The sequence below is a fragment of the Oenanthe melanoleuca genome, chromosome 1 (assembly GCF_029582105.1).
Source record: "Oenanthe melanoleuca isolate GR-GAL-2019-014 chromosome 1, OMel1.0, whole genome shotgun sequence".
NCBI lineage: Eukaryota > Metazoa > Chordata > Aves > Passeriformes > Muscicapidae > Oenanthe > Oenanthe melanoleuca.
Genome location: NC_079333.1, coordinates 44507098 through 44531796, shown reverse-complemented (window position 1 = coordinate 44531796; position 24699 = coordinate 44507098). Strand labels below are relative to the sequence as shown.

The window sequence follows — 24699 nt, the reverse complement described above, 5'->3', positions numbered from 1 at the left end:
TCACTGACTCCTGGTCTGTAGCTTCATACAGAACAGACCTGTAAAACTTCAAGACAGGTAGAAGCGGTCATTGTTGATCAGGGAATGACAGTTCTATGACACTTCTGCCTCCCTGTAGAGGCAAAGGGCTGCTTTAATTACAGGCTCAGTAAATTATCTCTTTGGGCCTCAGTGGTGTTTGCCCTGACTGCCACATTCATAAGGACCATCACATCACTTTTTCCTGTTCCTAGTTGATCCCTGAAATTGCCTTACCTTCTTGTTTTCACTGTGCGCAGCTACCACTCCTCTCTACTGTCATCAATTTCTTTATGGTACATGATTCCTAGTCACTTAGAACAGAGCTCCCCACATCTCAGGCGATCCTTCAGATTTGACTGTAAAATCTTATCAAGTTCAGATTCAGGCTTAAGAGTTAGTTAATTTTCCAGGCAAACCTCCTCCTTTACAAATACAAGCATCACATTTTCTGTTTTGTAGTCACACAGTTATCAGTCTGTATTTAACCATTCTTGCTAATGCCTTATTTTAGTTAGTGTTCTGTTCTGGGAGAGGGACAGTCCTTTGCATTGTTTGGTCTTTTGAGAATTTGATTTTGCTGTTATTCTCAAAGTATTAACATTGTACATAGGTATAGTAGTTCTGGAGAAGTTGTTTCACTTGTATTAGCTGGATTATTTGAAAGAGAAGGAAAATAGTTTATGTTTATCCCCCAATTCACACTAGTCAAATGCAATTTGATTCAATAGGAACACAAATCATGGCTTACTTTTGCTACCTGAAGTGTCATTACTTGAAGCCATGACAACAGATAACAATACACATTGTTGTGATAAGAGTTATTTGTCAGACAATTTTAATCTAGCTCCAAGTGCAGTACAAATTCCAGCAGCCAGTGTGTTGAACACAGAGAGCCTCCTAAATCTCTATGTACCTATACTGTTGGCACAGAGTGCCCCGTTAACAAAGCAAGCACCTATGCCATTACGGAGAATTTTGTGTCTGAGGTATCACATCATTTAACATTCCTCTGTCTCTTTCCCTTCTTTGTCTTCCTGGAGGGGAAATGGAAGAGAAGAAGAATGTTGTGCTTCTTGCTAATGAAAAGCTAAAATTTTTTCAAAATCCATCTTTGTTCTAAGATCTCTGTTCAGGACACTTAATCCTTGAAACAGTCACATGTTCCATAGCAACGTTTGATTTTCAATTTGACTAAATTTTGTGTGTGTTTTATGAGAGTATTTTGAGTGTTAAGTAGGTTGACCTTAAATGGAGACAACAGTAGTGAAGAGCTTGGTTTGATTAGTTCTTTGGTCTAACAGTGCCATTGAGCCTGAGGTTCAGCAGGAGAGCTGAGGGGTACTCAGCACACAAGAACTGCAGAGAAAGGCTGGTACATACTGTGTCAGCAGCTCCTTTATCCCGGGTCCAACCAGGGGCAAATTCAATCCCTGCTAATACACACAACTTCCTCCAAGCCATATGTTGGCTCTGGGCAGGGGGAGGTGAGACAGATTAACACTTGAACAGTATCACCTAAGTCTGAGATGTTTGTCTCTGTGTCACATCTGTTCTCTGTACCCGACTCAGCCAGAAAGTGCCTGACCTGCAGCTACAGTGCAGTCTGTGGGACCAACGCTGCTTGGCTTAAGGCAAGGCTCATTGATCAGTTTAACTGTGCTGTAACCTGGCTTTCCAGGACAGGGCTTTACACACACTCCTGGCTACCAGCACTGCCATTGGGAGGCCAACTTCCCACTGCACAGGTAGCATCAAGTAAGAGTTAATTTGGTGTGCAAGAGCCAGCTGTCTTATTTAAAACAACTCATGTCTTTCATTCACCCAAACCATCCTATTGGACTCGCCCATTGGACTCCAGATAAAAGTGACTTTGACTTATCTACTAGGCCCTATCAGCTGCATCCTGTTAGCTTTAATAAGTAATTGACCATTTATCTTGGCCAAGTTTATAATTTGTTTTCTGATTAAATTAAGGAGTAGAAATTTTCACAAATTAATCATCCCAGTGGTTTATATTCTATTTGTATTCTATGGCTCTGGATTAAACTTGCCAGCACTGCTTACGTATTCTGAAGGTGCTCTTTTTCATGTGGCTTCCGTTTCCTGGGATGAGAAAATAAAGGAGGCTTTCATGCACGTGCAGCAGCAGAAAATAAGAGTCTGTTGTAATGTTCAAAGTTCAGATGTTCAGCAACTCACCTAGGTACCCTCTTGAGGCAGCAGTGCAGAAGCTGCTCAGCTTAGCCCATGTTTTGTCAGTTGCTTCCTTCTTTCTAAAGAAGGAAACCTCTCTACAAAAGCTTCAGGATGCTTTACCATGCTTAACATTGCTATGATGAGGTGTGCATTTCTTCACTTCTTCATTCTCCTTTATTTTCAACTTAATTATGGTATTTTCATGTTTTACTTCCGTATGGAAGAACTGCAGCTAAGAGCTTCAAATGAAGCCAGGATCTGCCCCTGCATTAATACTATTGCAGAGACTCAATTACACCCAGAATACTTTTTCTAAGAAACAGATAATGGTGCCTCTGGGCAAAATGTAGGAGTAAAATGCTTCAGTCAATTAACAAACAAAATAAACAGTGTTTAAATAATAATGATAATGCTAAGAAGAAGAAGAAGGAGGAGGAGGGGGAGAAAGAGGAAGAAGTTATGCCAAGTTGCACCAAGTAGAAATAATCAATGCATGATTTAAAAAGGAAAATCCTGTACAGAAAACTTGTTTTAAAACAAGTCCTTGAATGACACTGTCAGTTTGAGATTTGGGCTACTAATGGGAAGAGTTTGGCTGTTTATGGATGGTACTACAAAATTCATGTTTGAAAGCTGGCTTTTATAGATTACTGGGTTTCTGCAAAGTTCTGTCGTGGAACTTGGAATTCACTCAGAGCCAAAACAGTTTTCCTTTTGTTCCGTCACTTGTCCTTGCTTATGACAAGGGTCAGCATTTTTAAGTACAATGACTTGGAACTGTTTGAAGTAAGCTATTGCTTTGTTCCAGTGTGTTAATCAGGACCTTGTAATTAAAAGTAACTTCCCAACAATGAAGCAAGGGCTCTGTGGCTCCTTGGCACATTGCATGGTTTGTTGCTGCGTTGTTAAAATATTTTTATGTTGCTGATGAAACAGCTTAGCTATCCAGGAAGAAAATGGCCAAGTTTGCTAAATACTTCATTGTCACACACTTGTGGAACACACTGGAGAAAAGGTTAGCATGGAATTTACACTTCCTGGTGCACTGGCTGCTGAGAGAGAACAAGGAAATTTTGGGGAACAGTAGGGCTTTGACTTTTCAGCTTGTAAGAAAACTGAGTTAAATATTTTACTTTAAAACCTGAATGACAGCATAAAATACAAGAAGCATGTAGAAAAGTTAGAAAACAAAAGATTGACATCATGCTTTTAAGGAATGAATTATTTATTTAACATTTGTATATTACAGTCACTGAGATTTTAAAAACCAGGAATCTCCTTCCAATGGTACAAGAAGCAAGTATGGCCACCATTTAAATTTTAAATTTCTCATTTAAATTTTCTTCTGGAAACCCATCCTGTCTTTGATACTTCATCTCTTTCAGCATCCATATTTGGGAGGCTGGAAGCACCCAGCTCTCAGCACTCTTCAGTGCAACTAGGTTTCCAAATAGACATGGCATCATCTGGGCAGGAGACTAAAATTGAACCATAAGGAATACATTTCACTTGGGCTACCAATTAATTATGGCAAATAATTATGGGAAACTTAGTGAGATATGAGGATATAGAATCCAAAGAATTAATGCAAACAGAGAGGAAGCAGAACAATTTGTGGAAAACTGCCCCAAGAGGACTAGAAAACAGTGTATTCTGAATGCAGCCTGTGATTTAGGAAAATTCTAAACTGTAGACTCCCAGAAGATGAAAAAGTAAAATAAAGGGAAAATTTTCCTGTATTCATCTTCTTTCTTGCTCCTCCTTAAGCCACTTGGAGACAAGAGAGTTAGATGGCCTTTGGTCCAATTTAATGCAGCAGGTCCTTCCTAAGAACTTTATCTTGAGAACAAGATTCAGAAGTATGACTAAAGATTTTGCCCTGGATATTTCATTATTTATTTCCAGCATACCTTTTTATTTTAATTTTAAATACTGACATCTTATCTGCTATGTTTCACAACAGATATTTTTATTGTATTTTTATACTATCAGATGGATTTTATCTTCAGTGTAAGAAACTGGCTTATTTTGGTATTATCCTGTTAATACCAAAGAGGTGACGTACTTGTTGGAAGTTTTACAATCTTCCCTATGAAACAGGGTCTCATGATTGAAGAACACACATGAGCAGGTTTTGCTTTTATGGATTATTTTAGGAACTTTTTCATCTTGTTGCAAAGAAATCAAACTTTCAAAGCTGAGGACAGTGGTGTTTCTTGTGCATCAACATTAGCAGCATCAAAACAGTGTTACTCCCAAGTCCTACAATGAAAATTCCTATGCTGAGAACTAAATTAGTACATCATTTTACCTTGGCAGCAGCAAGGGAATGCAGAGGCTTGGACTGAGGAATTAATCTTCTCAGAGGCTTTAAAATATTGTTAAAAATAAACCAGGATCACTTAAAACATCTTGGTGGTTGTTAATCTGCTCCCCTCTGCATCTAGGGTCCAGGCCTAATTGCCTTGTATGACCTGGTGATGAATTGGTCTTATGAATAGTGCTGTGCCTGGATTACTTTGCAGTTGCTAACCTAAATATTTGCAGGGGGAATTGCCCTTTTTTCAGAGCCTGCTTTGTATTGTGTGGGGCTGTTAAGACTCTGAAGCCTTAACGTAATTTATTTTTTTTCTGTTTTTCTGTATTCTGACTATAGTAGAAGATTTGGCATGAACTGTTGGTAGGTTAACTGTGTATTCCATGTTTCCACATTTTTCAACTGGGCTTTGAGATAGCAAAAGGTAATGGAAGAAAGGCCTGAAAGAGAACTCTTGTACTTGTGGAGCATGAGAAAGATATGTTGTTTTGTTAACATGCCCAAACTCGGGTCACCAGTATGAAAATACTGCTGTATATTTAGTGTCCAAGGCTTCTTAAGACTTCTTAGCTTTGGTTGAGACTGCTGGCAGTGGTTGTAAAATGCAATGGTAGTTTCCAGAGAGGAAATGGTCTTCTGAAAATGTAACAGATTTTCAACCAGGAGCAATCAAAGACAGAAATTCTGCAGCATGAATATTACCAGATGCTAAACCATGTCATGATGGAAATCCTGGTTGTCAGGGGCAACTTACACCATTCCCAAATCTGTCAGAGAGACAACACTGCAGGGCACAAGCAACCCAGGGGATTTCTGGGGTGCATTGAGAACAACCTCCTGACCCTGGTGACTGAGGGGCCAGTGAGAAATAGCACTCTGCTGGACCTCCCTGAGCTTACAAACAAGAAATACATGGCTGAGCATGTGAAGGCTGGGAGCAGCTTTAGCTGCAGTGATCCATAGTGATGAGTAAACAAACAGCAGAAGGAGGAAAAGGAGGAAAGAAATAGCAGAATCACAGCCATGGCATTCAAGACAGGAGGCTTTGCCCTCTTCAGGAATATCCTTGGAAGGTTTCTGTGGTATAAAATCTTGGAGTGAAGACAGGTAGTTGACTTGCAAGAATCACCTCTTGAATGTTCCAGTCCTACAAGCAGGAAATCAAGCAAGGAAGACAGGAGGTGAACAAGGAGCTCCTGATAACTTAAACATCAGACAGAAGAATACAAGAGTGTAGTGGGTTTACATGGCAGAGTTTGGTCTGTGGGGGCTACAGGGTGGCCTCTGTGAGCAGGAATGAAAATCTGGGAAAGTGTAGGCTAAGCAGCCTCATCTCAGTCCCTGGGAAGGAGGTAGATCAAATCTTCCTGGAAGCCATTTATGGAAGAAATTGAAAAAAAGTGGATTTGCAAAAGGGAAATCATGCCTAGTCAAGCTGATAGCCTCCCAACAGCAAAATTACCAGCTCCAAGGACAAGTGGAGACAGTGGGTCTTAGCAAAACTTTTGACACTGTTTTTTTGTCAAAATGCTTCCAGGCAAACTGATGAAGCCTGGACTAGGCAAGTGGATAGTCAGGGGGTGAAAAACTGGGTGAACCACTGGGTTCTAAGATGTGTGACCAATGACGTGAAGTCCATTTGGAAGCCAGGCACTGGCTGGCTGTACCTCAGCTGTACCTCAGCTGTACCTCAGCACTAGGCTGTACCTAGTGCTGTACCTCAGCTGTTACCAGTATTGGTTAACATCTCCATTCTTGGTTGGACAGTGCACTCTCAGCACATTTGCAGGGATACAAAAAAAAGGAGTAGTTACACCAACTAGAGCATCAGACATTTGATGAGAGGCTGAGACAGCTGGGATCACTCATCTTGGAGAAGAGGATGCTGAGAGGATCTTATTAATGTGCATAAATACCTAATGGGAGTGAAGCAGTAAAGAGGATAATGAGAACAGAGCCAGACTCTGCTCACTGTCCAGTGAAAGGGCAAGAGAAAATCTGCACAAACTGAAATATAGGAAATTTCTGAAATTGCTGAAATACTGGAACAAGCTGCCCACAGATGTTCTGGAATTTCGATCCTTGTAGACTTCAAAATATTATTTAAAACTGACAGGACACAGCTCTGCTTGCCTGCTCTAGCTGACCCTGCTTTGAGCAGGTGAATAGGACCAATGTGATCTCCACAGGTGGCTTCCAACCTCCACCCTTCTGTGAGGGGAGCTGGACTGGATGGTGTTCAGAGGTGTCTTCCAAAATCAACCCAACCTGCTATTCTGTGAGTTGCAGATTGACTGGAGATCAATTTGTGCAATGTAGTATTATTTGCATTTCAGTTTCTCCTAAAATCTCAAACCACAATTATATATTTAGTATTTTCTTCATTTTTTCCCCTCCCAGCACCATAATTCAAATAAATATTTACATGGCAACACTCAAAATGAGCAGTCTGGTGAGAGACCAAGAAAATTTCTTGGACGTAGCCTTTTTGAGAATCTTTACTTAAATATTTATAGAACCAGAGGAAAGTCCCCTTAATTTTTGTGGACCTTGTGTCTGACTCAGAAGGCTTAAAATTGTAAAAGCCCTGTCTTGCATGAGAAGAGCATGGCTCTGAGTTTGCACCTCTAAAAGGGGGAGTTTGCTTCCTCCTTTTTAGTGAAGGCCTTGGGTATAAGTCAGACATTGTGGAGTTGTAGTTCTGCCTTTATCCTCTCATACAGTTAACTTTCTTGGTACTGGAATCATAGCAGAGCATTCAGCTAAAATAAATTTAACCAATAATTGGAAATTCCATAATGTATGAGTTTCAGATTATTGCATGAGACATAATATGAAGCCTCGTACTTCATTATAAATTGTTAATTAGGTTTTGAAAATTTTCTTGGATATGTAAACCTATTATTAAGGAAATCTGCTGGCATTTCCACTTTTAAGAAATTAATACATTGCCATTAAAGATTCTCATTTTGATTATTCATGGAATAACTATGAGAACTCTAAGACAGAAATTAATTTCTCTTTGAATTAGTGTTCTCCTGCATTCACAATTGCAGTTATTCTTCACATCTTTCTGACTCAGAAAAATATGAAATTGAAAGTTGATTATATCTTCAGTGGAGGAAAAGGCAAGATTGAATTCCAGCAGATCTTCTGTAATATAGAACTGGGATATACAGGAGAGAGCTGTACAGGTCCTTGTGACTGGAGAGCATAAAGCCAGGGGCACTCTCTATTTCTGATTGTGGTGCCAGGCTCTCGGGACACCTGTGGATCTTTGGGAAAGAGCAGCTGCCCCCCTCCGAAGAGCAGGCAGGAAAAGCAGGGAGGCGCATGTCCGTGGCGCACTCCTGGCAGGAGTCCATCTGGTGTTCCAGCAGTGTTCCACACTGCTCTGCCACTGGGATAACCCTGCTCCCCACCAGCAGTGTCTGCTGCACGCCTGGCTGCCTTCCTGGGCCACTTTGCAGCTCTCCAAAGACACAATCCTACCTTTGAGTTCTGCCTCTTTCGTCTGCTTCAGTCCCACCAGGTATGATTTTGGCATTTGGTTCTGCTGCTGACACCTGCCAGCACGAGAGCTGGGTGATAAAGTTTTGAGGTTCCTTGTTATTTTCACTTTCCTGGCTATGTATTCAGTATGTGCTATTCTGGGTCATCCATTTTGTCCTTGCTGTCAGGTGCAGCTTGCTCAGGGTAGATTCCAGCTGATAATAACCAGATCAGAGTCTGCATGATATTTAATTAGAAAGCTTTGGTTGCAACTTCCGATTATTTCTGCCTCAGCTACTTAATTTTTACTTTCACCAGCACATTCCCAAACCTTTCCTTTCGATTGGCACATATATAGGAATGCTGCATATGAGACTCTTCAAGACAAAGATTTTAATTAATTGGTCCTGTAAATATTCTTTTCTGTGTTACAGTTATTCCAAGTGTATGTTTAACTTGCTGATTTCACACACTGCTGTGCAGCCGTTCGTTATACATTAACCTAAGGCTCAGTCCCACAAGGTACTGACTGTGTCTGGATCATGCTGAGTCCCTTTTCCTTCCAGAGGCATTTAAGGGCTTACAGGGGGCTCAGCAGAACTGAGCCCAGAATCCAGGCAACAACAGGCTCTTTCAAAAGCCAAGCACGTTTTCTGGAACAAGGTTTGTACTGTAACTGGACAATATTTTGTGCAATGGATTTTTGTACATTCAGATTAAATATTATCCAGATGAGCAGACCTTGTAGTTAGTGGCTGCTGGAAGACATAGCCATTTAGGTATATATGATGGTAATTAATTACATTTTATAATTACGGTTTTATTAGTTTTTCCAGTTAAGTGCAAAAAAAAAATGACTGGGACTAATATCAAAATATCTAAAGTTTTGTGTGTTGACGGCAGTGTGGTTTGTTCCTCTGTTAATGTGTATATGGTTTTTAGAGTTGCAGATAATCTGTGCAGTTCATCTAGCAAAGCCATTTGGGCACTATTCACTGCAGAGCTCACACACCGTGCAACTGGCTGCTTGTACTCTGTGCCTTCAAGGGGATCCCACTGGCACTGGGGGGCAAATTCCCAGGCATTACCCCAGCATCCTGGACCCACCTCCCTTGGGCAGAAGCCCATCCAACCATAGAGCTGAGCCACTGGTGCCTGTGTGTACCAGTGTGTTATCACTGATGGCACTGAGCTGCAGCACGGTCCTCCACCGATACCCAGAAATTTTGAAAGGCAGGCTGTGCCAAAGGGTACTAAGCTGATCTGCTGCTTACATTTTGGGAATCCAGGAGAGATACGGAGTGACCAAATGTATCTTAATATGATCATACTATGGTATAGCCTGTGAAAACTGCAAACTGCAGTATTAATTATTGCTCCGTCCATGAAACTTTTTCAGGAGAAGACGGTACCACTGGTCTGTGTCATAATGTATTTGGCATTGAAAAAGTAACATACTGTTTCTAAAAAGCTGTTCTCACTGTTCTGTATGCATAATCCTCCATTGTTTGCAAGGAAAAAGACAGGACCTGAAAATTTAAAATAGTGTGGTTTAACTCCATCTACAAACAAGGAAATTTCCAAAATGGCAACTCCTGCCTTTCCTGCTAGGCAGGGAAGGAGATACTCTGATTTTGGTCCTGGTATCACCTGCAAACAGTGGCAATTCAGAACTACAAACTGAACCTAAATTTTGCTTCCAGACTTATACTTAGGGCTGGCCAAAGCCTAAGGCACAGCTCTGCTCCAGGAACTGTTGGAGCAGTCTCACTTTAATTCAAATACACCTGTGTGTTAATAAACTTACCTTTTGAAAATAAGCAATCACACTGTTGGCCTTTGCCCTTAGTCCCCCAGTTTAATTATCAGGTGCACACACATTTATTGTAGATTATCTCTTGAGATCAGTGTGATTTTAAGCATGCAACAGCAGAGACTCACCTACTTAAAATGTTTGTAAGATCACAGCTCTAGCAATGCACTCTAACTGAACTTGTGGCATGAAATCAGCATGCAAGTAAACTGAGGATTAAGCAACTTGCTGACTGCCAGTTTTATTGGAGTAATGGCTGGCAAGTTGGCTGCTGTGCTTTTCTGGGGAATAAGCAAAAAACCCAAACAAAACTGAATTTTTAGGAGTCTTTGGTAAATTAGAGAGGTTTCTCTGTAACTTTAAGCATAATTAGCTAAGCTAACAACTTAAAAGTTAAGAGTTGTTTACCCATTAAGGGAAGTCAGGAAATAGGTTGAAGTTTATGGGAACAAAAGTGGGCTGCTGATGCCGGTAAAGTATTTTCCAAAACTCTCTGCATAGGATGAAAGCACCACATAATTCTATGTAAGAATACTGCAGCAGAAAGTAGTCACAAGTACCCAATATCCTCCCTGGGAAAACAGTTCCTGTTTTAAGTGAAATGAGCCTGGACTTGGTTGTATGCTAATTGCTTTTCATTACTATGTGTTAGCAAAGCTGTTTAATACTTTCTATAAAGCCTGGATTTCACTCTCTCTCATTTAATACCAGGTTAAATCTGAACTAATAAGCTCTCAAAAGCTTAGAGGTTCCAGTAAAATGAGATTTGGCTAAAAATTGCTTGTTGGTTTCTACTAGTAACAGTGGTGTAGCTTTGGTGCTCTAGGGAATGAGAGAAGCAAGAGTCTGAAGAAAGAAAAAAGAATATGCTTCATTGGGATATCAAATGATTTAGTAGAAGTCATGGTGTCTCTCTGTAAACTTTAGGAAGGGTTTCTTAGGCTTCGGAACAGTGAAAGATGTAATACTCAATTTTGAATAATTTCCAAGTGTTTATTTGTATGATGTATTTTGATTAAGTGTTGGAAAATCAAGACATAGAGTATCATGCAGGGAGCAGGATGACTTATTTTAGTGTTTCTCAAGCAGCAGTATCTGTGACTCTGAGGGCTCAGCACTGCACAGGAGCTACTTATGAGCTGAGCAATAGCAGGATTTTTCACAAATGAAGCATCTTCTCTTTACCTGGTACAGTAAAGTATAAAGATAATACTGCAGCCTGATGAAATTGACTGATTACAAAGGTGCATCTCTGGCTCTTCGGTTAAAACAATATTTCTGGAATGTACTGTCTGTGGACTTTCAGAGTTAAAACTTTCATGTAAGTCTTGTTGCTGCTAGGAAAATTACCAGATGCTGACAGGGGGTGTCAGCAGTGTCTCAGCTGAACATATGCTGCATATGGTTTGGCTGCAGGCACAGACAGGGAGGCCCTGTTCCCTGCTGCTGCAGAGACTGGTGAAAACAGGCTTTAAACCAATTCTAAATGTTAGCCTCTATGCAGTGTTCATCCTTCCAATGAGATTGAATAAACCACTTGAGTATAGATTGGCCTACCAAGATTTTTGCTGCATCAAAAAAGAGTTAGGCAGCCACTATACTAAGTTATTCTACAAATGGTTGTTTTGAGGTACACAGAAATTCTGATTGCTCTGCATTGTGATTATATTTGTACTATTTTGTGGTGAGGCTGGAGTTGAAACCGAACCAAAGACTGAATGCAAAGCAGATTAAAATCTCTATTTACCTTAATGATTGATTCTAATCTCTGAGTCTGACACAACAATGCATCATAAAAATTAAATTAACTGTTTTTTGGAGAAAGTGTTTCCCTGTTTTTCCAGAGAACACAGCAAAAATTTCCTGTTTGTAATGTTGCCACAGAATTTGGTGATTATTTGTGTCTGTGTGAGCTTGCTACAAGCACCCACCCAGCACCATCACTCACACTCCCACCTTCCACCAACACATTCTGGCACCCTGTGGCAGAAACACAGCACATGGGGAATTGTTGATATTTCCCCAGCCCTTTCCAATTCACAGCACTTTTGAGCAGCTCCTGAGAAAACTTTCAAGTCTGGACCCATTTCAGGAGTCCTACTGCTTGTGGAAAGCATTTCCACTCTCATTCCTGCGCTTCCCCCCCTGCCCTTGGATGCTTCCTTCCACCTCCTGCCCAGCAACAGCTTGGGTGCAGCCAGGGGAGCTGCTTCAGCTCACAGCCTGGCAGGAAAAGCAGAAGGCATGTCCAGCATCTCTCTCTTTAGGTGGTAGCATGGTCTTATATTGGCAGGAGCCACCAATTATACTTTTATCCTCAGAGGACAAGCAGATCAAAGGAGATGATGTGAACAGGACCAAGTGATCTATGGGGAGCAACAGCATCTCTGGGTCAGTGTGTGGCAACAAGACAAAAAGGCAGCCATTCCTGTCCTGGCATAGAAACAAAGTTTGCTGAATTATGTAATGAAAGGCAAGAGGTGGGAAGAGATGTGGCTCAGGTATTCAGTATTGCTTAGATAAAGCACAGACCCTAGGACAGAATTTGTGCCAACTGCCTCCCTTTCGTACTGGAACTAGAAATGTGGCTCATATCTCCAGGTTAGTAGTTTAATTATGTGCCCCAGCATGTTGAGGGAATGGCTAGTAAGGTTTTCCTCAATTTATTTTCTGAACCTGAAGTGTAAGGTCTTTTTCAAAAGGACAGTGTCACTGACAGAAACCAAAGCAAAGACAGCTCACCAACATAAATTAACTTTTTTAGTAAGGCTAAATGTAATCTTTTAGGTTCAGAGCTATTCTGTGCTCTTACAAGACATAAATTATTAGCCAAATCTGCAAACTCCAGTTTAGAAGATTAATGGACCATCATCAAAATAGTCAATTGAATCCCGAAACAGGCACTTGAATCTGAACTCCTTTCAAAAAATGGAATTTAGTGTTTGTCCTCTGCATGGGTGGATAATGGATTATTTTCCCAATGTGTACACTTTTTATAGCTATCATCACTGTAAGCATCAAAGTGCCAGAGGAGCATTGATGGATTGGTCTTTGCAGACCCATAGGTTATAAGGCACTTCTCCTAACATCACATATTTTACACATATGGCACTTAAGCTGAGAAAAGCATGCTGGACTGCCAAGGTCAGAGAGAAACAAAACCCAGAATCTGTCTTCTCCAGCCCAAGGGAAAATGTCATAAAGATATCTCTTCTGCCTGAAATGGGTGTTTCCTTTTTTTCAGATAATTTACCATTACTTTTGGTGGTAGAAGAATACAGAGTTGTTTTACCACTAGTTATAGGAATATGGGTGTCTGAGCCAAGGGCCATAAAAGCCTCTTGGACCACTGGTTCCAGTCCCCTCACTTCAGGCAGTTATGCAATTTGGTACCATAGATACACATAACTAAATCCATCTCAGGCTACTAAAGCTAGAATTTCCTCCTTGCTGTTCTAATAGGACAACAGTTGCATGATTTAATTGAAATGATTGAAATAATTTTGATTTCCCATCAAAACGTGACTCATTTGTGCAGCTGTCATATCTTATAGAGGCAGACAATATGTGTTATTTGTATTGATTCTTAGAAACAACAACTTAGAAATATTACAAAAAACATAAGACTGGGAGAGATTTCCTTGGGTGTACTGCAGATAAAAGTTTTAGTTTAATATACACAGGTTTCTTTAAAGCAGGAAAAGTAAGCTAGTCCAAAATTTATAAATTTGTGTCTGATTCCCTGTCCAGGCAAATTTTCAAGTGAGTGGCATTGTGTGTTTCCTGCGTCTTTAAATTAGGTAACTTCTTTTCTGGACAAAATCAATAGACAGTTTGCTTAATGTGATCATCCATGCTTTAAAAAATATTTTTGAGTTTAGTATTAATAATGAAGAAAATAATGAGTTACTACAACATCAGAAAAACAGAATGATGACTATTGGATGGAGGTTTATAATTGTTTTGAAGTTTTCTGGCAGGCTAAATTCAGGGAAAAATGTTATTGAAAAGACCTAGCACATAAATATTGTAGCTCTTGTCACCTGCTTTGCTTGGATTATTCTTTCCCATCTTTTCTGATCCAAGGCATTCTTGGTAGAGTAAATTCAAACAAAAAGTAGAAATTGAAAAACTAAAGGTAGAATTAGCAAGACGATTTTTTTTTTTTTGTCTGAGAGTGAAACATGGTGGAGATGGTAATTCAATCATCTGGCATAAGAAATATGGCCATGAATGTTAATTTACTTCAGACTGTAACAAAGATAGCAAGTTTGTCATTGTAGAGAGAGACTAAAGAAAGGAAAGTATTGATACTAATTGAGAAATAAATCCCGAGCAACTGTGTGGTTCTTGAAGGCCATGAATCAATATCACCTAGGAGCACAACAGGATGCCCCAATCCTTCCCACCAAGTGCAACCTGTTTCTCTTTTTCTTAATCTTACTGAAATATTCACTGTTCTGCTCTCATGAGCATATCAAAAGCTGTAATTGTTCGGGGTTTTTTGCTCTGGCCAGCAGGAAGGTACCCAAGGTCCACAGACTGTACCCAGTTAGGTATTTCTGTAGTGTCACGCTGGCCAATTATTCTGCTGACCTGTCATTTTTTATAACATCAGAAGCAAGATGATCTTACGTAGCTTTGCATAATTTCTACTGATGATGCATCATTCCTAACACAGTCCACTACATGCTTCACCTTTCCAGCATCTGATGGACACCGTGTTTCTGCAGAGTTGCTGTACCTGTCCTCCCTACAGCCCAGTTCAATGATTTAAGTGAGCACTGAGTGCTGCTTGTGATTCCTCCCCGAGCCCAGAGAGAAGCATCATCTCTTCATAATCAAATAAACCTATGCATGGCCGCTTGCTACGACTCACACATAAAAATGCTCCTCCCTCTCACTCCAGCCCCGGTCTGAATCATTCAATCACTCACTGCAGATGGTCCTCAGCTCTCAAACTCCTTAAGATCCTTTCTCCACTTATATTATTTTCCCATCTTTTCCCTCCTTTTTTATTTTATTTTTTTTTCTCCCTCCTTGTTGCATAACAAGCTGCCTTCATATCCTCAGGTAATTCTGGGAGAACAGTTTTGAATAGAGAAGAGGGGATGGCAGGGTAATTAAGTGGGTGGGGAAGAAGGTTGATAAAGAGCTGCTAATAGTCACTTTTACATGCTATTATTTCGAGCAAGGAAAATAAATACAGAATGGCTGTAGGGCCATCAGACTCTGCAGTGAGTGTGACATAGGAAAGGACAAAGGACGGCAGCTAGAGCAGAGCAGGGAGAGAAAGCAAAAGGCTGCAGAGTGGGACAACTCCAACTCTGAAATCTTGCCCTTTTTTCCCAGCTAGTCCATATCACTTTAATGTACATCCATCTAACAGAAAATCTAACATTTTTCAAGATAAGACGAAAATTAAAAATATATGGTGTAGACAAAAAAAAGGAAAAGAAAAAAATCTTGACTAATCTCTTTTCCTTCCTATTTCTATTTCATCTCCATAGTCCTTTCTCTTCTTACTTCTTATACTTTGTGAGACACAAAATAAAGGTGGAATTCAGCCTTCCTAATTGGTAACTGGAAGTCTTCTTTATGTTAAAACACAATGATCTGTTTATTGGAAACTGCTCTTCTGTAGTACCAGCCATCTCTCCATGTCATGGTGTCTGAATAATGCCTCTTGAGGATGGGGAAGAAGAATAGCATCACAGTCAGACCCCGTGGGTTTATAAATAGCATTCTAGTGGCCTGAAAGGCTGAAGCCATCATTAAGTTGCATGCAGCTGTAGTGGTGTAGGTGGGTGAGTAAGAGCAGCTCGGAGATGGGATAATGGTAACCTGGTACACAAGGGTAATTTTTCATTGATGGCGTCACTCCACTGGGCTATTGTGCTCTCCCTAAATTAGGTCCCTGTGTTTAAGAGAGCTGAGCAAGCTCAGCCTGAGCAAAGCACATTTAAAAGAAGATTAGAGGGGAAAACAGTTTGTTGTGTATTGTGATTTATCCCAAACTGTGATAAACTTTTCCCACTTGGGTCAGTAATTGCTTTTATCAGCAGCAAAGTAAATGCAAGTGGAAGGGCCTTTGGGAAGCTGCACACCAGCCTCCTGCATGTGGGCAATGGTGAGTTTCACTGGTCAAATCAGGAAGTTAATACAGCTATTTAACTCAGGCTGTCCTTTCAGTGCTATTGTTAGCAATGTGATTCATTTTGTCATCTTGGACTTTTTCAGTGCTGAGTCAACAAAGGCCTTGGTTTTGGAAAATCCGATTCAATTTATTATTATTAATTTGCTTGCAGATAGACAAAAATTGGAAAATCCTACACTAATTTTACATAGCTTATATAAAAAAACCCAGATGAAAATAATTAGCTGCCTATGTTATTTGAGCTTGCATACACAAACATACTACTCTTTACTCACTTCTAAAGTAAAAAAAATGAGATCTTGATCCTACTCCCAGAGAAGTTGGTGGGAGATTTGCCTTTAACTTCGATAGATATATGACTCTTAATTCCTCCTGTGGGACCTGCCAGTATGTAAAGTTTCCTTGGAGGTTAATTGCTTGCAGAAGAGACTTTGCCTGGGATCTAAAAGGAAGGTGCAAATTGCACAACTGGAGCAGTAGCTATCTACTGCAGCCTGGAAAAGACACTGTGATTTAAAACAATGGGATCTCTTTTTTTCAGTAATCCTGCATCTTAATAATTAAATTTGGTCACTCATTAATTCAGAGTATATCTTAGAGAGTCACTTCTTTTGCCATCTTGCCCAGTAGCTGTGGAAGTAGGACAAGTGCTTTTATATTTTACTGAAATTATTCCTTTTGTCTGTTTTTGTTTGTACTCTCTTTCAAGAGTCCCTTTTTTAAAAAAAATCACTATTTTGAAGTAGAATTTTAGAAAGTATTTATAAAAGAAACATTAAAGAAAACTGTTGCAGGAGTGGAAGAGAGGATTTCTAAACTAAGTAGATAGAATAATTCCTATTCAGACTTTTCAGATTTATGTGTGTGACTTCACTATATAAATGTGTCCTTTGCTATTCTGAAAAATCCAAGAGATGTATCACTATCAACTAAAAGCTGGGGAAGGTTGTTCCTTCATCTTCAAAACTCTATATTCATTCTCCCATGTCACATTTTTTGTAATCCTTTCCCACCTGTATTACACTTGGAATAATCCTTCTCACTCCTTGTCACATGTGCATTAAACCTCTTTTAAAGAACAGACTTAGAGCTTCTAAAACAAGCATTTCATTTTTGTTGCACTAAGTGTGATGTCAAACCACTATTAGAAATCTCACGCATATACCAATCTGGAATTTCTTCTGGAAGTTCCTTCCTTCATAAATTGCTGTACTTGGTCAACCATAACATGTACTGCTGGCACTGCCCCTCTGTTTACTGCAGCTTTTGTTGTTCCTCTGGAGGCAAAACATTAGCCTGTAAATAACAGAGTATATAGCTCAGTCTTCCAGAAATACCCGTGCAAGTGCTATGAATTCGTTTGCATTAGCAAGGATTCTCAGTGGCAAATGGTAACACTACTCTCATTTTGCTTTTTTAGGATTGTAGAAAAACCTTTATATAGGAAGGACTAATCTCCTGAAACTCTGGTTTGTAACTTTGAGGAAACACTACATCTTGTATGAAATTAAAAAGGGTTTAAGTTCACAGTTGGAAAAGGGGTTTGCCTTTTTCTCATGGCAGTTCTACTGATAAATTCTGTTTTGCATCATTTCACTATATCTTGGTGTGATGGCACCTGAATACTATATACATTTATCAGCTTTCAAAAAAAAAAAAAAAAAAGAATTCAGATTAAGAAAAGATTTTGTTAATTATTGGTCTACAGTACAGGAAGTTAATCCTGTTCTCAGACGCACTCTTTAGTGTTCTGCATCCAAGCTTCTCTGAATAGTATGCACATGTGGAAGGGCTGACTGAAGCAGTGAACCTGCGAGATTTAGAAGAGGATTTTACTGCACTACCAGCAGAAAAGCTATGATGAACAAGTCTGGAAGATTAAAACTATTCACTTTTAGAAACTTGACAAACGTCTAATTGACTAGATACTGTTACATCTGCAAATTCAATTTTCTAGGTATTTTTTTCTTTAAATGTAGTGACATTTTTAAAAAAACAACGTGCAGTGTAAATTCTTACCTTATTATCTAAAGTGAGTTTCAGTGTGGCTTTCTAAGGAAATTAAGTTTTTGCGAGCACTTTGTTAATCTGTCAATACCTTCTTCGATAATTTCTAGCTCTCCAAGCCTGTTTAATCCATTGATGAACTTCAAATACTTTTAAAAGGTGGTTTCAGATCTCAGTTATCAGGATTTCTTAAGTTTCAGAAACACTGTTGTCTGGATAAAGGAAAGACCCAAATTAGGGGCTCTCTGCTTTGTCTTTTTGTCCAGTTGGTCGATAGAAGACGTGTGAGGAACTGAACATTGCCTTCTCTGAGCAGGATTAAAAAGTATACTCAAAACAAGTGTGATGCATGTACCTGGGATATCTCTAGAAAGGAACTTGAAGGAACATAGAAACACAAATTCATTGAAACTCAGGGTTGAATAATGCTGTTAGAAGTCTTTAAGTGACCAGCAAAAACCCTTATAGATTCCAGGCAGGTTGTGAGACAATTCTATAAGACCTGTTGAAAGTGGCTTTTAAATTAACTTCTGACACACTTCTTGTTTCATATAAATTAAATTTTCCTCATAATGTTGCCACTAAGATGCTTCTCTTGCCTGTTTAATCAAAGTCACTGAGTTCCACTTCAGAAACATCCCTTTCCCAAGGTCTGAAGCAAATACTTATTGTCTGCATGGACACGAGAACTTCCCTAGGCTAACACAGATCACCACCGTGCTCCATATGGACCCTCTCCATACAATGTCAGCATTTCCAGTCTCAATCTGCATTTTTTTCTCCTTTGCTTCCCATACCCAGCACTGTAAAGCAACCACTTTGCCCCCTCATTTGAGTCATTATTTCAAACCCACTGCTTCCATGGGGTGCTCTTCCTGCAAGAGCAGGGCTGGTGGTAGGCTGTGCCTGATGCTGCTGACTGCTGGGGAGTTCTGTGGTCACTCCCAGTTATTTGCTACCTCATTTGACCTGCATCCCTTAAGCCCATTTGTTTGCCTCATCCCCTAGCTACGCCTTGCCTTTGAGAGTATGTCTGTACTGCTCTCCAGAAAAGTAATTACACTGCAAGTGCAGTCACACCAGTCTCAGAGGAGAGGCAGTGGGGCTGATGGCCCTCGCTAGTTCTTTAGGGCATTTGCTCTGCCATGCCGTCTGTCTCATCTGAGCTACAATAAAACTGTTGAAATTATATCTACAGTTCCAGCCCAAGTGTATAAATATTTTTTGGACTACCAGTTCGTACAGGTCTTTGCCAGGACTCTTGATACGGGGCTTTAAGGCACTGTCTCACAAAATTGTCCTTGTAGTATATGAACTCTGCTCAGATTGCGCATAAAATGTTGTTCCTGCTGTTAAGTCTGAGGAATAGCAGCAAGCCAAAAAGTTGTCCAGGTTTTTGAACAGAAAAGAGAGCCTGGGAACCAAGCGTGAGTTTGGTCACTGGGCCGTGCAAACTGCACTCGTGAGCGGGGCGGGGCAGCCTCGAGGAGACTTTTAAGGTCCTAAACGTGACCATCCCCGCGCGGCCGTTTGTTCCTCCGGCGGAGAGAAGGAAAGAAGGGAGGAAGGAGGGCAGGCAGGCTGGCTCTCTCCTTCCAGCGGGCGGCAGAGCCGGAGCCCGGCGGGCGGAGCGCAGCGGAGCGGCGGTCGCGGGGCGGCCGGAGCAGCCGGGGGTGCGCGCCCGCCCCGCCCCGCCCCGCCCGCCGCTGCCATAGCGATGCGGGAGCGGGCACCGGCCGGGACAAGCGGCGGCGGCGGGGAGCCCCGGCTCTCCCCAGGTAAGGGCGCTGCTCCGGGGCCGCCTTCTCCCGGGGAAGCTGCTGCAGGCTCCGCGCTGCAAGCTGTGTTTTTAATCTCACCTCGCTGTGTTTGTTGTCCCATCCCCCGCGCCCCTTCTGCCAGCTCAGGTGCTGTTTCTCCCAGAGCCGCTTTCTGTGGCAACTTTTCATGCCGAGAGCAGTGTCTTGTACTGGTTTATGGTCGGATGTTTTCTTTCCGCGTGGAAAGTTGCGAGCGGTCCCAGGCTGCGTGCCGGGCTTTGTCCGGCCCGGGTGCCGCGGCGGGGCTCGGCCCGGCTCTGCCCTGCCCCGCTGCCCGCGACCCCTTCAATAGCGGGGATTAAAAACTGCGCCGGGGGATGTTCCAGGCGTCTCGCTGGAGCGCGAGCAAATCCTTTTATCCGCGGCGGAGCAAAGGCTCGCGAAACTTTCAAAGTGCGCTCGGGAGGGAGCAGCCTGGAAGCCAGCGGGCACGGATGGGCTCCGCAGCTGCCGCGTTTCACGGGGAGTGGGGACCGGCTGTGCGGGTCCCCGCGATGGAGCCCCCGACCGGCTCCTGCACCTCCGCCTCGCCCAAACCCCCTCCCCGCTGCCCTTGCGATGGCAGAGAGACAAAGAGGGGGCCGGGGCTGCCGCCTTCCCCAAAGCACAGCGGTACGCGATCTCCCCTTGTCTCGGGGCGAGGGGGAAATCCTCCCGCCGCCCCCATGACCCCGCCGACAGTGGCAAGTTTTCGAAGATCCCACTGTCCCTTGCTGAAAGAATCAAAGCCTTGAGCTTTGTTTTTAAGGTGGAGCTAGCTTCAAACTGGGCATCCCAGTGTTTTCCGGGGCACTGTTTACTACGATGGTGAAAATGCCTGTCTGGCAAAGACCCCTGGCTGGGGCAGGAGACACATGGGCGGTGGTCCCCCCACAGCTTTCCCAGGCACTGGAGTGTGTGGATCTCCAGACGATGTGCTGGATCTCTCAGGCTCAGCTGAGGAGGAGATCCCTTACAGCATGTCCCAAACACTCCAGTCACTTTCAGATTTGTTTTCATCTTGCTGTCACCACAGCAAAGGTGGCTTCTGAGTGTACTGCTTTTAATTCTTGTTTTCTTTCTTTGTAGGAAAAAGACTTTGCTGTGCACTTGATGTAATTTTTTAGGATTTTATGTGCCAGGGAACAGACAAGTCAGTCAAGTGTCACACAGCCTTCCAACAGAAGCAAATCTAGGAAAAGTTATGCCTGTTTTCCTTTTCCTTGCCTCTTGTTTGAGAATTGCGTGTCACTTGGTGAACATGTTTTAGATGAAAACCTCCCATATGTCTTGGGGCTCAGTGCTGAGCACCTGAGGAGGAAGACTGGGTTGCTGTTACTGGGAATTTCTTTCTGTTGCATATGAGGATTGTATTTACTATTGTAAGGGAGCTGTGCTAGTCATACTGAATTTATTAGCTAATTAGCATTAGAGAAACAAGTGCATATTGAAATTATTCTGGTTTCTTAAATTGCTGACGAATGCAATTATACTTTGAGGGAGTTACAAATGCCTTCTCTGCAGCCCTGCAACACACCTTTGTTCACCATAGAACTCCTTTGTTTCATGTGTGTCTTTATTTCCTACCGTGTAGCTGAAACTTCTTTTAGTTGGGGACTTTGTAAGAAAATTTCTTAATGGTGGCTTTTGTTTTCCTGATGCAGGCAGCGCCGCCTGAGGAGCTCAGCTCACCCAGTCCATGTGAAGGCAAGGCAAACCAAGGTGCAGCAGATGAAGGGGAGGCAGCAAGGTCAGCTGATGGAGAGAGCAGTGTCGCTGTGAGCTACCCCGGCCTCCACCTCCATGCCTACAGCATCGAGAGCATGACAACATTTCCCAACGGCTGTGGAAATGGCACCACCGTTACTTGTATAGTTATGGATAATAAAGAGCCCCAAAACCAGACTACCTGTGCCAGTCATAATGGGGGACACAGCACCAGCAACTGTCTTGAGGAGGAAGTTCAAGAGGATAAGCTCAGTCCTTCCAAAATTATGCGCTTTTTCACCACCCCTCGGAAACGGGCTAATTCCAGCTCTGACAGGCCTCGTTCTCTGGTTTTGATGGGCAACTCATCCACGTGGAATGCCTTTTCTTCCATCAGAAAGATGGGATCTTTCAAGAAGTTGAAATCTTCAGTTCAACAAGGAGTTCAAACAAGGGAATGCTCAGACATCTTAAATGAGAACAGCATAGGCAAACATGGTTCAAATGGAGCAGTGGTGCGAGTTCAGACTAACAGGTATTCCTATTCAGGGTCTCTCCATGATTTCCAGAATGCAGTGGATGGTTTGGCTTCTGACTGCTCTGATGTGGAGGAGAGTGATGAGTCCTTCCTGAGGAACACTCATCGCTCGCGCAGCATCAGGCGGGCTTACGGTGCTGGCCGCATTAACTTGCTAGACACAGATAAAGGTCAGAGTCACCACAACTGTTTTAGGCCAACATCACCTGTCATCCCAGAGCCAAAGATCTGTGAGATTTTGGTGAAGGACTCTGAAAACAACAGGATCATTTATTGGAGAAGCAGGAGTTCAGATAATTTGAACTTTCTGAAGAAGAGCTCATTCAAACGGAAGTCCACCTCAAACCTTGCTGATCTGAAGGTTGCAAATGAAAAACAGGTGCCAGCAAGGACTGTGAGTGTTGCTTCTGCTGACTCTGACAAAAGTGGTGGAAACCCTGAGAGGAGATCCAAGCGATGGAAGAGCCCTATCAGAGCAAAGGATTTTGACCGAGTTTGGAAACTTGTCAGTAACGTTACAGATGTTGCAAGGAAGAAGGATGGCCCCAAGAACATGGCTCCTTCTCCCAGTGAGCTGTCCCAGAGAACAAGCTCAAACAGCAGGCTGCACGATGACTACTCCCGCAGGGTTTCCAGCAGCACGGACCATGACAGGAAGAGATGCACCTCCTCTATGTCCAGTCCAGACTCCTCTGTGCTGGGAACACCTTGCCTGCAAAGCCCTGTGATTGCTCAGGATAAAGAGGCTGAAATGAATGTAGCTGTCACTGAAGATAAAAGCCTCAGGATGTCATCAGGTATCCCAGACTCTGATAGCTTTTCACCTACTCTGAGTGACATTAGTCCATTTCCCAATGAAGTCTTCTATTCAGACTCGGATGAGCCAAAAGCTACCCAGCAGTGTATGGATGAAGCTGAAAACCTTCATGTTCCGGTCAGGCCAACTACTCCAAAACCCCAAAGTCCAACTGCAGGGAAGGTCAAGTGCAGTATGAATTTCCAGTGTCCAAACCATCACAGCACATTGTCGCTGAGCTCATCGGAGGGCGAGGAGAGAGTTGAGGTACCGGGGCTGAAGCTGGGCAGGAATCCTGTTTGCTTCCAGGACTCAGTGCAAACTGTGTACTATGATGATGGAAATGAGGACAGTGGAATAAGCAGCCACTCTCAGCTGAGCCTCAATTTAGCCTCTGGTACTGAAGAGAAAAAGGAAGAGGTAAGAAAGAAAGCAAAATCCTTCAGAAGTGATGTGTATTTCCTACTGGGTTTTGTCTTTATTGATGCAAAACAATGCAAAGTAATGGCTGCTGCAGCTTGTTATTGCTAAAATATGCTGACAGCAATTATTTCCTTTAAATATTCTCTTTGGATGCTAATGTACAATTATTTTTTCTTTGCACATTAATGTCAAAGGAAGTTTTGGCAGCAAAGCTATTCATGTACGTTTTCAAGGGCAGCTCATTTCACCCTGAAGATACACCACTTTGTCACGTGGCCTTGTCAGATTTTACCAGCCTGAGCAGGGTCTGGCTGTGTTTCCTGCACAGCTGAAAGGTCTTTTTTTTAAAGAGTCAGTGTATTCTGAAGTAGTGTTGACTCGCTGTAAAACTCTTTGCCTGTGGAAACTTTGCAGAACATGGTGATATTTGTAGAGCAGTGTGGCGTGAAAGACACAGTGCAGAAGTTTAAGTGTTCATTTGAATCCAATGTTTTCCCTGTGCAATAATGACCTTACTGAGGAGTGCTTATTCTTTTGCTTGCCAGCTGCAGACAGCAGTACTTTAGATGCTGGGCTGAGTGTGTCGCTACTGTTGTTTTGGTGAAGACACTGTTGTTCTCAGTGCACCTAATGAGAGATTTCATACTCTCAGTGAATGGGTAGATAGATATATTGCAGCACCTCTGAGGTAAATTCACATATGGTGTGTGTTGGCACCAGAGAAGTTGCAATGGTTTGGCAGCCTTGGTGAGGAGCTGTCAGACATACCCTGCACCTGTCTGAAGCAGTGAGGCTTTAGCTCAGCCCCAGCTCACCGGGGCAATATTCCATCTGGATCTGTATAAATATGCAGATCATTCACAAAATAAAGCTGACATATCTTTTAAGCCACCTCAGTTTGACTAAAGTATCTTAGACCTTAGGTATGAGATAGGCAAGATACTGCTTCAGCTGCACAAGCTTCAGTCTTTCATGATGTGAAGTTTTAAAATGTCTTGAAGCTGTCCTACTTTTAAAAGCTTGGCACAGTTTTTGCAAACTAGTTGTAAATGGTTACAGAGCTTATCAGCTTTGTTCTTCTGTTGGAGAAAAGCAATTTTGTTTACTGTTCTGTTTGCAGCAATGGTAAGATTGAAAAAATGAGCTCAGTGTGTTTAAATGTCTGGGCTCAGAGGTTATTCCTCTTCTGGAGCCCTATAACTGCTCCAGCCATCCATATTTTCTAAAACTCTCACTTACATGCAAGGAGAAGCTTTCATACTGCCAGAAGAAGCGAGAGCTGTAGTGTGGATGGATGCCAGTTGTATTTCTCAATAATAGAATGGGAGGTGGAATTAATGCTACTCATCTACCATCTAGTGGTGAGCTGCCATCATGACCCTGAAGAAATTAATCTGGTCCTTCCCCTTGGCTCCCAGCAAACCAGTACAGTT

General features: G+C 42.1%; 1 protein-coding gene across 4 annotated transcripts in view; it reads left to right on the top strand.

The window, feature by feature from the left end:
- Positions 1-24699, top strand: part of SPATA13 (spermatogenesis associated 13) — a 71542-nt gene that overhangs the window by 5791 nt on the left and 41052 nt on the right. Inside the window, exons 1-2 of one of the 4 annotated variants that reach the window (XM_056481788.1) lie at positions 7947-8066; positions 21467-23263. In XM_056481788.1, coding sequence (XP_056337763.1) covers positions 21626-23263 — 1638 coding nt within the window. In that variant the 5' untranslated portion in view covers positions 7947-8066; positions 21467-21625. Of the gene's footprint in view, positions 1-7946; positions 8067-8607; positions 8690-19719; positions 19782-21466; positions 23264-24699 lie in introns of those variants that run through there. The other 3 variants (XM_056481797.1, XM_056481779.1, XM_056516480.1) reach the window with 3 other exon arrangements.